The following is a 15,464-nucleotide window of genomic DNA, read 5'->3' as shown; positions in this document are numbered from 1 at the left end:
GACCGTACTGGGGTTGTTGGGGTTGTTGATAAGTGTACCCAGGATACGGTTGATACTGGTCAAGGTTAATTTTAGGGGCGAATAATCGCCCAAAGGCGAAATTTAAGGCTTTTTATATTTTAATGGGGCGAATTTTTAATTAAAATAATATTTTTTTTTTTATATAATTAGCCCATATTTTATTTAAAAATTAATTTATTTTTTTATTTTAGCCCAGGGCGGATAAACTAACCGAATTGTATTTGATCAAAATAGCCCCATTTTGATATTTGTGGAATCGTATTTGATCAAAATCGCCCCCATTTTGATTTACAGTTTGGATTTTCTGGTTTGGGAGTGGTTTGTGAGGGTCGATTTGGTCCCGGGAGTGGTTTGTGAGGGTTGATTTGGTCATGGGATGTTAGATTTATTTTGAAATGGAGGGCGGCTCCCTGTTTTGACGGATTCAACCCGCTGTTTTGGTGTATATGGCTCCCTGGGTTCTTGTATAAAAATGGTTTTGAAATAGGTTTTTTCATCCTAGTTCACAAATATAGCAGCAGCAGTTTCGGTGGGATATTCTTGCATTTTCAGATTTCAATCCGCTTATTCTTCTCTGGTTTCGGTATCCATTGTTTCTTGGATTTGAATGGCTCATGCCACTGCAGCAGCAACAACAACAGTCGGTACTTTTGTTGGCTGAGCGCGAGAAATTAGGCCCCTTTATTCTCATGTTCGTGTAAAAGGTATATTAACTCTGCTGATATTCAAGCATGGGATAAGTAGCCGTGATCTGCACCATTTTTGCAGTAACTTTCTGGTCATTGCTGTTTTATCTGTTGCTTATATCACGCCTATTTCGTTAAATGTCCGTTTCTTTTTCCTTTGGTGTTCCCTTTCATTCTGTTAGCTTTCTTATAGCTGTAGATTGTGCTCATTTTTGTGCAATCCAGATGTGTTCTTGGGTGTTTAATGTCAAAATACGCTGTCATTTTTATTTTCAGGGTTATTTTATCAGATGATAGGTTAATTTCAAATTTCAATTCGCTGAATATGTTGTGCTTCTTTGGCACAGTACGTCATATTGTTTCTTGCGGTGATAAGGGCCAGAGCAGTTGGTGCCGGCAATGATTGTTGGAACCTTCAACATAGGAAATCGCAAACATATGCATCGAGTGGCCTTGTCACATAATTTTGGTGTATCATATTGTGAGCTCAAGTTAATATGCAATGATATTTCTGTCCCTAATAATCTCTGATGGAAGAAATTCTACAGCGTACTATACTACTATTGTGGTTCTTGTGTTGATAAATCTCCTTTGCCCATTGAAATAACTACTTCAGCTAATTCTTGGTAACGATGGTCACACAATGCCCTATGAATAGTAGAATTTCCTTAAGAATCTGCAGTCCAATGAAAGAAAGTCCATCCATGTGCATATCGAAAGTTAATCCCAGTACCATCATCGATTGCACACTCAATTTGTTCCCACTGCTCTTCGCTTGCTGCTTTCAAACACAAAATAATAGAATTTCCTTAAGAATCTGCAGTCCAATGAAAGAAAGTCCATCCATGTGCATATCGAAAGTTAATCCCAGTACCATCATCGATTGCACACTCAATTTGTTCCCACTGCTCTTCGCTTGCTGCTTTCAAACACAAAATAATATCTTTGACTATAACATCTTCATACATAGTATGATCAAAATTTGAACTTGGTTTTATTCCAGAGTGAAGCATGTGAGCAGATTGAGCATGCAACAAAATTTCCTCGTAGCCTTGCTTGGCATCCATAGACTCTAGAAGCGTTTCCATTCCCAATATTAGATTTCTCCTTATTATCCACAAAATTACCCTTACAGAATCAATTAAGACAATGTCATCTTTGTTGTTCGGGTCAGATTCACTAGAAGTATTTGAATATGGAAATTTTCCCATCTTTACAGAAGTATCTATATCCCACAATAATGCACAAGTCTCATCAAACCCTGAGGCATCAATGTTATCCAAGGAAAAATCCATAGCTTCTTTTATCTGATTTCTTTCCAGGGTGAAGGCTTTCAATGTGTCTTCAAATCCGCCTTTTTGTTTGTCAATTGAGGAGCGCTCTAGATCAACCCACCCACTCTTTCCAGCAGTATAAGTTGCACTACAACCTTTCTCCTTTTCTAGACTTCTCATGCCTTCCTGTTGGGATAAAAGTGGTGGTATCCATTGTCCACTTTCAGTTACCATGGTGAAAAGCCTTGTCTACGGTGTTTGAAGTAGTTTTTCTTGAGAAAATGAATAGGTCGGAAAAATGTAGTATGTATGCTCCTTTAATCTAAGGTCAACTAAGAAATTCATCAATTGAAGGTCACGTCCCCTTCCCATTATTTCTTGCTTATAAGCACAACTACAATCAACCACACACATTGCCATGGTGTCGATCATGTTCATTTGATGCTCATCGTCTTGGAAAGGAAGTGTAACCAATTCACCCTAGCTAAACTCTTGCATTTCATCCTCGGCTGCCTTACCATCTGCTTTGGTCATGAAAACAATGAAACTGATGTTCCATGGCCTTATTCGTTCTTCTTCCATTCTCGGCTGCCTCATTCTATTAATGGCATTAGGACTAGGCCAATCTAATGTCAGTGAAAGACAATTCTCATCCACCTGGCGCACTAGACTTTTTATATAAGGATTAGTTGTCTGAAGATCTTCATTATCAAGTATACTAATTGGCCTTCTACTTGAATTAATCTCATTGGCTAGTTCATCGAACCAACTTACCAGTTGTGAGACTACCTCAAAACTCAGATTTGCAAAATCCAGCTCTATGTCTGAAGATTCTTTTTGCACGATTGTTAACTTTGGATGTGAAATGACCAGGCTATGTTCCCTTGGAGTAGTATCTATAAGCACAGAATAGCTGGTGGAAATGAGTTCAACCATGGACTTGGAAGGACCTCCATTATCCCAAGGCAATTTTCTACTCCGACAACAACAGATAATTATGGTATTTTCTCAAACAAATGTGTAGCCTACTTTTGCAGGAGTCTTTCAATTCTCTCTTGCCTCATTAAGAATACAACAATGTCACCAAAATCCTCCCTTATAAAATTATGGAAGACAGTTACCAATGTTGTGTTAATATAATCTGGTTCTACGTTGTAAATATGTAGAATTTATACAACATATCGTTGTTCATTAGCCATGAAGTTTGCCAAAACATTCAGTGCATCTTCCTCTGGAGCTATAAGAAGTTATCCTTTTGTTCTATTCTCAAGTGACTGCTTGTTATTGGAAAGCTTAATCCCATGACAATGTTCTTTGAAAACCATATGTGTGAACATGGATTCAGAATCCACATATTGGTTTTGTTCTTCAGAAATGCATGTACCTGCAATAGACCTCAATTTAGCCTCTGCAACATTTTTGAGCATGACCATGGCAATTCCCACCTCGTTTATTGTTTTCTTATCATTTGGAAAATTGAAGGAAACTGTTTGAGAACCTTTGACATCCCCTGCATTATATATCAGTTGGATCCCACAAAAAGGAGCAGCAACCAAATTTACCATATTCCATTCCATATAAATACCCCCAGAATTTGTCAGAGCCTGAGGATGATTTTCCTAAATTTGAAGGTAGTTCTGGTAACAAGCAATTTCTTCGTCCACTTTCCCCATAAATTTTCAATGCATCACCCAGGTTATTCTATACCTCCAAAAAGATGGAGTCCAGGATGATAGAATATTTCTGGAGTGGTAATGCCAACTCTTGTTCATAAAAAGCGTTGGATAAATACCCGAAGGCAAATAGATAGTCAATACACAATTGGATTGTTGGTTGGTAGCGCAAAATTACATCTTGAAGCTCTCTCATAGCCTTTAATACATTTCCTTGGCTCAATTGAACATCCAAATATAGGCTTCAACCTGATTTCCCCCTTATAATAAACAAGGGCCTTCTGTAAACCCCCTGCTTCCATTAATAGCCCAGCCAAGCACAAATACTCCAGTCCAAATGATGATGATGCTACGGGTCCCTCAAAAAGTATAAAAACTTCATTCACTAGGCAACGCAATTATTGCATAGTTCTAACTGGGGTAACTTTACCCTTAAATTCCTTTTCTGGCAGTGGCCCTTTCTGCATTGACAATTCTTACTTAGACAATATGTTCATTGAATTCTCCATAGGCATGAAAATAGATAATTTCTGCAAACTTCATTCTTACCTCTGAAATCCTGTTTATGGTTAGAATAAGCACCAGATTTTCAATATGGCTTCTTCCATTTGCCCAATCTATAATCAGTTTTGAATCCCCCATATCTTAGAGACCATCAATTCCTTTTTAAGTTGCACATTTCAGAAGTAACCATAAAGTGTAAAACTCAGCTCTATTATTAGTCCTCTGGTCTGTTGCATACTTGAAAGAAACATAACGTTTTTCTATTAAATACAAAATGCTACTAGTTTCACATTTCCTTGGAGTTCCTTGATAGGCACTGTAAAAAAAAACCAGCCTTATTTTTGTTGATCTGTGGAACCTTAAGAATTCTTGGACGTTTGACTTTTTCAGGTTTTCATGACCCTCCATAGGCATATCTAATTTGATGGCATACCTGAGTTGAAGGATTATCTATATCTTGGAATATCATGTGATAAAAGAAATTCTTGTATGTAGTGATTTGACCTTCGAAGTAATATATGCAACATATCTCAAATAAAAATTCATTTGTTGTCATTGGTGGCTTGCCAAACCTATTGCTCTAAGTCCAAGGGTTGACTTAGTTTATTATCTATATTTTAGAGAGAATGTAAGCATCCTCATCAATTCTGCCATATTGCATATTCCTGCCCCTATTAGATATGCCATGCAAATATGTGTGGACTTCAGTTTGAGTGCCAATAGACTACTGCGATATGAGGTGATTAAAATGAGAATGAGAACCTACGCCTATATACCCTAGGCAAGTGCCCCGAGTTTGGGAAAACCCGAGTTGTTGGCTACAGTATTAGGGTGATCCAAACCTATTACTCTAAGACCAAGGGTTGACTTAGTTTATTATCTATATTTTAGAGAGAATGTAAGCATATTCATCAATTCTGCCATATTGCATATTCATGCCCCTATTAAATATGTCATGCAAATCTGTGTGGACTTCAGTTTGTGTGCCAATAGACTTCTGTAATATGAGATTATTTAAAATGAGAATGAGGGTCTACTTATATATCTCATAAGTATTTCTCGTATTCAGTGTTGTAAGTAGTAGGATCTTCAAAACGCTAAATGAGCTTTGTGTACAGGCTCAGGGAAACAAAAGCGATCCTTTTCAATTTCGAAAGCTTGCTTTTCTTCCTCAATCTTAGTCACATGCTTGATTTCTGATTCATGAAGTGGAACATCAAACAAAGGGCCATCGAAACTAGCTCTGTTATCATGTACTGAATTCTGTCAATCATGCATATCACTAATGGGAATCCCATTTCTTAGGCAGAGACCTGAGTCGTTGGCTATAGTATTAGGGTGATCCAAACCTATTGCTCTGAGTCCAAGGGTTGACTTAGTTTATTATCTATATTTTAGAGAGAATGTAAGCATCTTCATCAATTCTGCCATATTGCATATTCTTGCCCCTATTGATGAGGCAAGAATATGCAATATGGCCAGGGTTATACAGCCGCTGCTAGCAATTCTTATGGTGGAATATACAATACGGGTGACAGTCATAACAGGAATGATAATCATGGTCGAGGTTACACAGCCTCTGCTAGCAATTCTTATCGTGGAACCTACAATAAAGGTGAAAGATACAATGCCAATGAGAATTATGGTCAGGGTTATACAGCCTCTGCTAGCAATTCTTATGGTGGAACTTATATGGGCAGTAAGAATAATGAGCAGGGTTATCCCATGTCTGCTTCCAATAGTTATGGTGAAAGATGCTATGGCAATCAGAATCATCATAGCTATGATAGTTCACACCAACAAATTCAGTCTTCTGTCTCTATTGATGGGTACCATGGCTACCAAGGACGAATGGGCATTCACCAGCAAAATGGTAGAACAAATTCCTACTTAGATCAGGATAGCATGATGCCATTTGGCAATAGGAGTCAGCACGCAGTGAGAAATTCTCAATCCCATGTTCTTCCAAGATATGGAGGTTACCAGCAGTAATATCCAGCCTATAAACACCAAATGCTGCGTCCATCTGAGGGTGCAGGACAAGAAATTCATCAGAGACAAACTTACTCAAATTCCGAACACAGTGTTCAATAAATATTCAGTTTTAATGCAGAAAAGTAATGATGACCGATAATGACAGGCCAAGGCTTTTGGGCCCAGGTCATCTGTAGCAGGTCTTTAGAGGATTGTGTATTTAGAATTTGGTAGCTTGTCTGTAAAACGTTGAAAATCCCGTGTTCTAAGTTTTTACAATCCTGTGTTCTGTTAGCAACAGTGTCTTTGTTGAATTTCGATTTCTGTCATTAACATTCAGAGTCTAAGGATTGCAATTTCAATTTTATTCTAATATAAATTATTTTATTCTAATTATATTATGGTTTTGTTCCAGTTGCGCTTTTATAAAGTTGTTAAATCATAAAATTATAAATGATTATTCAAGATGTACAATAAGTTTTGAGTTGCCGTAAATGCCGTGCAACTTTGTGCACTAGGATTTTCGTTACTGAACAAGTCGCGGTATTACTGCTGTCATTGGTTCGCAGAGAATTATGCGTTGGAAGGAAAATAAAATAGATTGTAAGGGAAGAAAACCCAAAATTGAAGTTATGAGAAATTAATTTTTTTATTAAATCGAGTACAAACAAGGGAGTGAGGATTAAGCAAAATAAGTGGAGGATTAGATAGGCAAATCCTTCATTAGCAATTTGCGAAAATAGTTGCATCTAAAGTTTGATAATATGAATACCAAACGTGCCAAAAACAAAAAAGAGAAGAATTATTATAGTTTTGGTTTTGGAATATGCAGGCAGGGTAACAATATAGAATCCAAGCACCACACAAGTGACTGTTGGTGATGAACAATCCATTATAGCCTCACCCCTCCCCTAAAATTTTTCCTTGGACCGGTGAGCAAGATAGATCATCCTGTAGTTATTATTTTTTGTTTCATTAGTTTAAGGTTGTGGATTAAATTGTTCAAATCCTAAATGCATTCATTAGTTTGCATGAGATCAAAAATCCATCTCTTCAAAATCATTTACAATGATGCTTGTCATAAAAAGGTATGAGATGCATGAGTAATTTTTGTTATGTTTAGAAAGTTAACCCAATTTTCCCTTAACAATACTCAAAACTCATTATGGTCATTAGGGCTACTATTTTATGCAAACTAAACTTCAAAGACACTTGCACTTGCAAAAGTATATAAATATCTAGTGGTGGACTTTCTCATGTCAATATTTCCAGCCATTTATGCATCTCTATAACCTTCAAGCGCAACATTTTTATTATCAAAAGATAAAACATAATTACTAGTACATTTGAAATACCTTAAAATTCACTTTACTACTTGCCAATGTTCTTTGTCTGGATTTGCAAGGAATCTACTCACTACTCGAATTGAATGTGCACTATTTGGTTGGCTACATACCATGGCGTACATCAAGTTGCCAACAACTGAAATGCAAGGGATTTTACTCATTTCCTCATACTTATAATCAGAAGGTTAGCCACTACATTTTGTTATTTCTATCATATGATCTATATGCCCAATATTTGTTGCATTGGATTTGTTACCCAGTGTTAAAACGACCAGATAACAACCCTATGATGACCCATAAATAGATTTACATCAAAGCTTTCCACCTCTACTTTGGTCAGTGCACTCACATTTGGCATGTCTTGGAGGAAGGTTGATAATCTATTGCAAGGTACACTATCCATTTTATAATCATCTGATTTCATTTAATGTTTTGGGGAATACTAATATATTTCACAAGCCAAGCTGGATAATTGGTTTCTCTTGATTGTAACCTTGTTCATATGTTTCACTGGGGAAATTTCAATTTCTCCTTTAATGCAATTTCTCCTTTAATTGCATTGATGTGCCATAGAGCAATGCAATGCATCTGGATACTTGAAGTCTTGGAATTGCAGAGCAGCATTTGCTTGATTCCTTGGTAGCTGTTTGAAGATCCTAACCAAACTGATGTTTCTTTCAGAATTGTGGTTCTTTGTCATAGTAGTATAGTACGCTGTTCCTGAGATTACCTTTGGTTCTGTTATGAGATCTGTAGAGAATTGTTGAGCAAGGGGGAGGATAGCTTCATCTTAAAGCATCCCTCTACCCAACGTTAAGCTTGATGGGAAGAATTATCCTATCTTCAAGTGAAGGGTGCTAAACATATAATTGAAGAATTGATTGTTAAGACTTGTGGAGGGTAAGAAGACAAATTGCACTGTTGCTAAAGAATTAGTAAAGCTATAAGACAAATTGCACTGTTATATAGAGTGTCTATACAACAGTCTATATATTACAACTAAGCACAATGTGGAGAATAGGAAATGGAGAGAAAGTGAGAATAGGTGAAGATCCCTAGGTGAGGTTTAAAAGGCTCCAGGAGATTAATGAAGAAACTATTGAGACCCTGCATAACAATGGCACACAATCAAGCTGATATTGTGGATCCAAATTTGACCACCATGCAGAAACAGCACTAGATATCAGCAAGGTCAACAGGTTTGGAAGGATATTCGTTTGACAATCGAGTTGGCTATGTTAACAACTTAACATATTGCATTGTTGCAACTAAGTACAATCAAAATTAGAGATAAGGAGGATGAATTAAATTGGTCTAACAACCTTGATTCAGTCGGCTACACAGCAAAGCTTGGTTACAAAGCAGTGCTCACAGAGAAAACACAAGGGGAGCCAGTATGCTGGTAGAGAAGCATATGGAAAATCAAAGACGAAGTCAAAACTAAGTTGTTTAGAAAAAAGATATTGAAATTTAACTGAGGATATAAACCTAGGATACCTACCACAGTCCGGGTAGAATTTGAATATTTTTCTAAATTCTTAACCAGACCATATAAGGGTTCCCCTACATATTAGCATCACTAGTTGTACTTTGTAGTCCCATTTACCTATCTGTCAGGCTTTATTTAGACTTAAATAAAATTATCTTGCCTTATCTACATTGTTTCTTAGCCTTATATCTTATGCTACAAAATTAGATAGAACTTTGTAATAAAGGCAGGACAACCTTTCAATCTGAGTCTTGACTTGCAGCATCCTACAAGTTGGTCAGGCTTAAATTTTTTTGTTGGCAGGTATTGAACGATGATACTATATCTATAAAATATATTTCTTCTGTACTAACTGTATTGCCTAGAATATTTTGGTCATTGAAGTTGTGGGTTGGCAGGCTCTAATAGCCCACTTGGAGCACAACCCCTTGAAAAATTCGGCTTTAAGAAGAATTACATGAGAAAATTGCTGTCACTTAGATGTCAGTAAAAACAGGTAGGTCTTTAGACTTTTGATCATAGTTGAGAACATTCCTGAGATAACTTTCTTTGATACTCTAGACTATAAAATTTCTGAGAATGCTGCAAAATGGAAAAACTGGAACTAGACATGCTTAAACCTTCTGCACTCCTCAAAATAGTTCCGCTTACACTGTTTGATTTATAAAACAGAGAATGCCAAGCCAACTGAGCAATGGCATTCATCAACTCCTATATCTTCAGACTTGATTGTTTCTCTTGAAATCTCATCTTCCGAAGGCTAGTGATTGGTCAGAAAGAAGCCTTGACTTTCAGTAGATGAGCTTTTCTCTAAACAAACCTCTTGATGTGGAAGTAATAGTGGCTTTCCTTGACCCTGTCAAGACTTCCAAATTAAGCTTTCCATCTTATTATATTTTAACCATTTATTTTTCACATGCTAAGGGATGGAGGCTCTACCCTTTCCATACTTAGATTTCTGGTTGTTCAAATTTCTTCCTCAGGTAGCAATACCCTTTCATTTGGCTTAGCATTAGCTTTTGAGTTTTGGGCATGGTAGACATACTGTAAGCTAGCTTGGGAGGAGGGGACCAGGTCCTGAATCCGTCAACCAACTTCTGTAGGAAATTAGGAATAATTCAAATAAAGTGATGTTGTTTCAATGTTATACAAATGAATTATTATATTTTATGTCTTAAAATTTAATAGTTTCCCATTATCATTGTTAAATAATTTTTGTGAAATTCCATTTTGCCTCAAAATTCAATTTCTGATATATGTTCTTTCAATGTTGACTCAACAATTATTTTTCAAAGTATAATTCTATTTTCTATGAACAAGTGAATTTATATGAAGCATATCTCAACGCTTGAAAACTGTTGATGCAGGTTTGCAGATCGATTGGAAATTTTACTTGTGGAATATTTAGTGAGATGTCAAAAGATAATCATGGGAAGAAACCATCAAGGCAAACAGATGTATTATCATACTTTCAAAAGGCTCCATCCAAAAATACACATCCTCTTCATGATTCAAGCTCCTTTGAACAATCTGTTACTGAGAAAGAGGTTAACTCTTGTGGAAATGCATTTGATATCCATACGATGGATGAAGAAATAGGTTCCTCAAGTGGTCAGGGTGAGATAAATGCAGTTTCAACAGAAATTGGTGATGAAAATGTTAAAGATTTTTCCTTGGAAAGTGACACAATCCATTCGCGGAAAGGGAAAAGAGGCCAGTGGGCCATAGGAAGACAATTCCAAGAAAATTGGGTCTCAAGTTTTCCATTTATTGAAGAAATACCTCCTACAAATGAGAAAGAGCTTTTCCGACAAGTTAGATGTATTGCGTGTAGTTGGAAAACTCAAAAGGAAGTGAAATTTCAGATGAAGCTAGATACGGTACAAAAGCATGCAGGAAAGGTGTATGAAAAGAAAATTGTAAATGGTAAAGAGAAATCTATTGTTAGATGGAAATCTTCCAAGGAATGTCGACATGTTGAATATGCAGAAGAATATAAAAAATATTTATTATGTAAGAGGAAACTTGAGGCGGACGGAGGAACCATCATATCTCTATTTGAAAAGACGATGGAAAGAAATTTGTTATCCAAGACGATACAATTGAGCACTATATTTCACATCTTATCTAAAGGTCGTCCTATGACAGATTATCCAGATCACATGAAATTACTATCTTTTCTTCAAGTGCCAAACTTTCCATCTTCTCATTGGTCTGTAACTAGTGGTTGGGGATGGGCAGGATATCTAGCTCAAGTAGAAAAGGATGATTTGAAAGAGAAGATTGCAAATGCTAGGTTTTTGGCATTGTCTTTAGATGAGGTTACAGCTATAGATAATACTTCATGGATTTGCATGAGCATTTATATGGTTAATGACCATATTAGACATTCCTATCTACTTGGGATTAATAAGATGAGAGAGACTTCTACAGCTGAAAATATTTATGAACTTGTTCTTAATGGATTGAAGGAAAGTGGTATGGATGAATTAATGATTGCAAAAAAGTTGGTATGTGTTGGAGCAGATGGAGCAGCGGTAATGCAAGGACAAAGGAATGGCCTTTGTGTTAGGCTACAACTATCAGCTTCACCATATATGCTTAATATTCATTGTATGGCTCATAGGATGAATCTTGCATTTAAAATAGTAAGCAAGTTTCCATCAGTTTCAAAAGTTGAAGATCTTGTACGTGAGACTCATGCATACTTTTCTCGTAGTCCCAAACGATATTTAGAGTTTCAACAATTTGCAGATGGTATTACGGATGGAAAAAAACTACTGAAAGATGTTGATACAAGATGGATCTCATTAAATGGACCAGCTCAAAGACTATTTAGTGAGTTCAAATCTTTGGTAGGGTTGATGTATGAAAATCGCTATAATGTAGACAAAGCTCAAGATCTTCTTTTTCAACTAACTAATATAGAGACATTATTGACATTGGCTGGAATTCTTCCTATGCTACATGAAATGAATGTCCTCGTGAAAATGTCTCAGAATCGCACAATGTATATTGCGGAATACACAAATGCAAGAAAGTCAGCATGTCTTGCATTGGATAATTTGTATATGATGCCAGACTCTTTTACTGGTCCAGAGTTTAAAAGTTGGACTGAGATCATCAATATAGAAAATACTGAAATTTTTTTGACCTTTGATGAAAAAGGGATACTATGTATCGTAGTGCGTGGGTATATGGTTCCCTTTCATTATATTAGTAAGACAGGACGAATCACCAAAGATTGCCCCGTGTCAAGAGACCAATTTGATAATATTGTGATTTCAGTGAGACAAAATTTGATAGAAATTGCAAGATCACTATCATTAGAGATAAGAGAACGATTTCCTCGAGATGAATTGTTGGAGGCCATGTGTGTGGTATACCCTCAATATTGGAACAATTGTCAATGTCGAAGAACTTTAAAAGCTGATTTTCAAAAAAGATTAAAATGTTTAGTAGACCATTTTTGCAAGAAAGTCTGGATACATGGAGAACAAATTGAAGGTATTTTAGATTCATCAAAATTGTATCAACAAGGTGGACGCTTTGCTGAAACAATGTGGAAGCAATATCCTTTTTTGGAGAATCCTAATGAAAATGGTGCTATAACAAGATTATGGACTACTTTAAGTGCTAGCCAATACCTGCAAGAAAACATATCAGAATATTTCAAATTAGCAGATTTGTGTCAAACCATGATTTTGGGATCAGTGGAGGATGAGAGAATGTTTAGTGCATTATCATTCTTGAAGTCAAAGTTGAGGAACAAGCTTGATAAACATGTGGATACATGTTTAAGATTATATGTAACAAAGTATGACATTGACAATTTTCCATATGAAAGAGCGCTAACTCTTTGGCGATCAGATTGTGATAGAAGGGGAGAAAACAATATAATAAATCTATCTAATGAACTTGATATAGAACATAATGTTTTGGAGGCTCATAATGACAGTTCATTTAGAGAAGATCATGTTCACAATTTAGAAAATGAGGACCAAGATGAGAACTGGGAAATTGAACTACCCTAGGACTCTTATTTTGGTATACATGTTCCATTGATCATGCAAAATTACTATATGTCAACTTCAGGTAAAAATAGGTTCTATATTTGTATTTTTCATTGTAACATTGCAGCAACATTATTTTGATGTGTGTTATTTTAAGATTGATGTTTCATATTTAATCATTACATTGTTTGTTTCTTATTTGTGACAGGAAATAAAGCTGGATTTGGTGAGGTTGGGACCTATTTCTTTTCATTTGCTAGCCATTTCTTGTCAGTGATTTGTCAGCCATGTTTTCAAGTCTTTTAGGTACTAAGTTGTTCGGGTCCCCACATGTCCTTAGGACCATTAAGGGATGAGATAACATGAGTCAGTCCAACTCATGCCCCGAATTTACTTTTTACCTATTGATGTAAGTGTTTTGTTACCACTTATCACCAACAAAATTCTACCATAACATAAACCAACTTGAAGACGACACTTCTCATCTTCCTTTTACATAAATGCTCTATGGATCTCCCTACTATACTTTTCTGAGACCAACGTCCCTTCTTGGTAGGTGACAGGTCTCTCCACCATACCACTAATCACACAATAGTAACTACTGCCTTCTATAAATCTCTCTAGTCTCAGTTATTTGTGTCCCTGTCACACTCGACCAATATAATCTTGCAGGTCTACTTTTTTATCATATCTTTATTTTTTGTTATTTTGTGTATTTAACATTAGTACCATCCAAGAGTAACGAGTTAGTGTTCTTTGGATTTGATCTTTGATTTGAAATGAAGTCAGATTTGATGAAGCTGGGACCTATTTCTTTTCACATAGACAGTGTCCTAGTATTAAATGATAAATAACTAATTTAAGAAGTCTAACGCTAAGCAACAATGGGCTTATTCAAGTGCATGAAATTGTGTTGATGTCTAGCTCTAATATCTTAGAAAATTTTAGCAGTTTGTTTGCTGCTTGTTTAGAGGATTTTGTCAAGTTTGAAATTTTTGGTTTATTTTGGTCATATTTTTTTAGTCGCTTGACTTATTTCATGCATAGATCGACAGATCTAGTTTTATTTTTATAATTATTGTTGTTTTCTTTATATATTTGGTGGTTTGAGGAAAGATATTTGATTTCCTTTCACTTTGTGGCATGATTTCAACATCTTCACCTTTTAGAATATAGTAAAATATTATTCTTATTTTATGTTTTCTTGGAAAAGAATTATTGATATTTGGAAAGGGAAATAAGCCCTAGGTAGCTAAGCGAAGAGAAAAATGGTCTATGTACTAGGTTCCTGCGCATTCATCGTAGGAGACCTATTGGCATGAGACCGACATTCCTTTTATGCAATTACACTTTTTCAAGGCGGAGCTGAGTTTGCTGACTTGGGAAGAACACTGACAACTGATCATAATGCTAAGGAGATTATAATGTTGGTTTCAAAAACAAGATTGTGAAAATTGTTTGCACTAGTTCTTCTTTTGGTCATATTTACTACCAAATTTGTGTCTTGCTGATTTTTTACATTTGTAATGACCTTGTGCAGAGATGGTTTGAAGAGCCCGATGTTAGAGTGTGAAGACTCTCTACAAACCACAAGGACTACATTTTCTTGGAGGGCACTCGATGTTCTTGGTGTTGCTGAGTCTCTTCGCTCGAAGCGTAAATGGATACAATGGTCATTGGTATGGCCATAACATCACTTAATTTGATCCTCTTTACTAATCTCCTAATATCATTTCGATACATCAAATTGCTTTGTTTTCATGGAATCCAAAGATACATCAGTAATGTTATTTTGTCTTGGAAATACTAAATTATTTTGTTTTGGTATCACCCAGTTTGAGTTGTTCTTTGCAACTACCACTTGATCATTTAACAAGCATTTGAAATTCAAAGTGAAATAAAGCTCTTTTAGTTTTTTTCCAGAAGAAGATTAGATGTTGATTGATTTCATTTTCCAACAAATGTGGTATTTAAGTTACTTTCTTCTTGCAAGTCGATTTTACCGTTATTAGTACACTGCTAGTAGATTTGTTTGACATGATCATTTTCTTCAATTTTAGGGTCGACTAGCTTAATGATAGTGTCCTTTTGCTTCAGCTCATGTTCATTCATCAGTTCTCAATTGATTCTCTCTGTGTTCAAAATGGATTCAAGTAGCTTAGGAATTACATCGATTTCCATGTTCATTCATCAGTTCTCAACTGATTCTCTCTGTGTTCAATGGATTCAAGTAGCTTGGAAATCACATCAATTTCCTTTTATATTGTATTAAAATGTACAGGAATGTCATAGTGGAATTGCTTTCCACAACAATACTTCTTTGTAACTATGGACTTTATCTCAACTCAACTGGATTTCATTTCTAACAAGAGATTTCCTTAATAAATTCCTCTTGACAAATTTTTCTGTTATAAAACTTTGCAAAAGCATACCCTTGGTATAGCTCACTACACAAGAAAATTCATTTTTGAAGCATAATTCTTA

The 15,464-nt window shown here is 35.8% G+C and overlaps 1 protein-coding gene and 1 long non-coding RNA gene across 2 annotated transcripts; both read left to right on the top strand.

Moving 5' to 3' along the window:
* The first annotated feature begins 458 nt into the window (after positions 1 to 458).
* LOC149218006 (uncharacterized) lies at positions 459 to 14,671 on the top strand. The gene is made up of 2 exons (XR_016248604.1): positions 459 to 725; positions 14,521 to 14,671. It is a non-coding gene; the product is annotated as an uncharacterized LOC149218006 (long non-coding RNA).
* On the top strand, positions 5,626 to 6,220 carry LOC149218007 (uncharacterized). The gene has a single exon (XM_089383638.1). It carries the CDS (start codon positions 5,626 to 5,628, stop codon positions 6,148 to 6,150), a length of 525 nt encoding a protein of 174 aa, XP_089239764.1. The 3' UTR covers positions 6,151 to 6,220.
* Positions 14,672 to 15,464: the final 793 nt, after the last annotated feature.

Source organism: Pinus tabuliformis, chromosome Q (assembly GCF_031772625.1).
Source record: "Pinus tabuliformis cultivar Carrire ecotype Pingquan chromosome Q, CPIR1, whole genome shotgun sequence".
Lineage (NCBI taxonomy): Eukaryota > Viridiplantae > Streptophyta > Pinopsida > Pinales > Pinaceae > Pinus > Pinus tabuliformis.
This window is presented reverse-complemented; position numbering and strand designations above follow the sequence as displayed.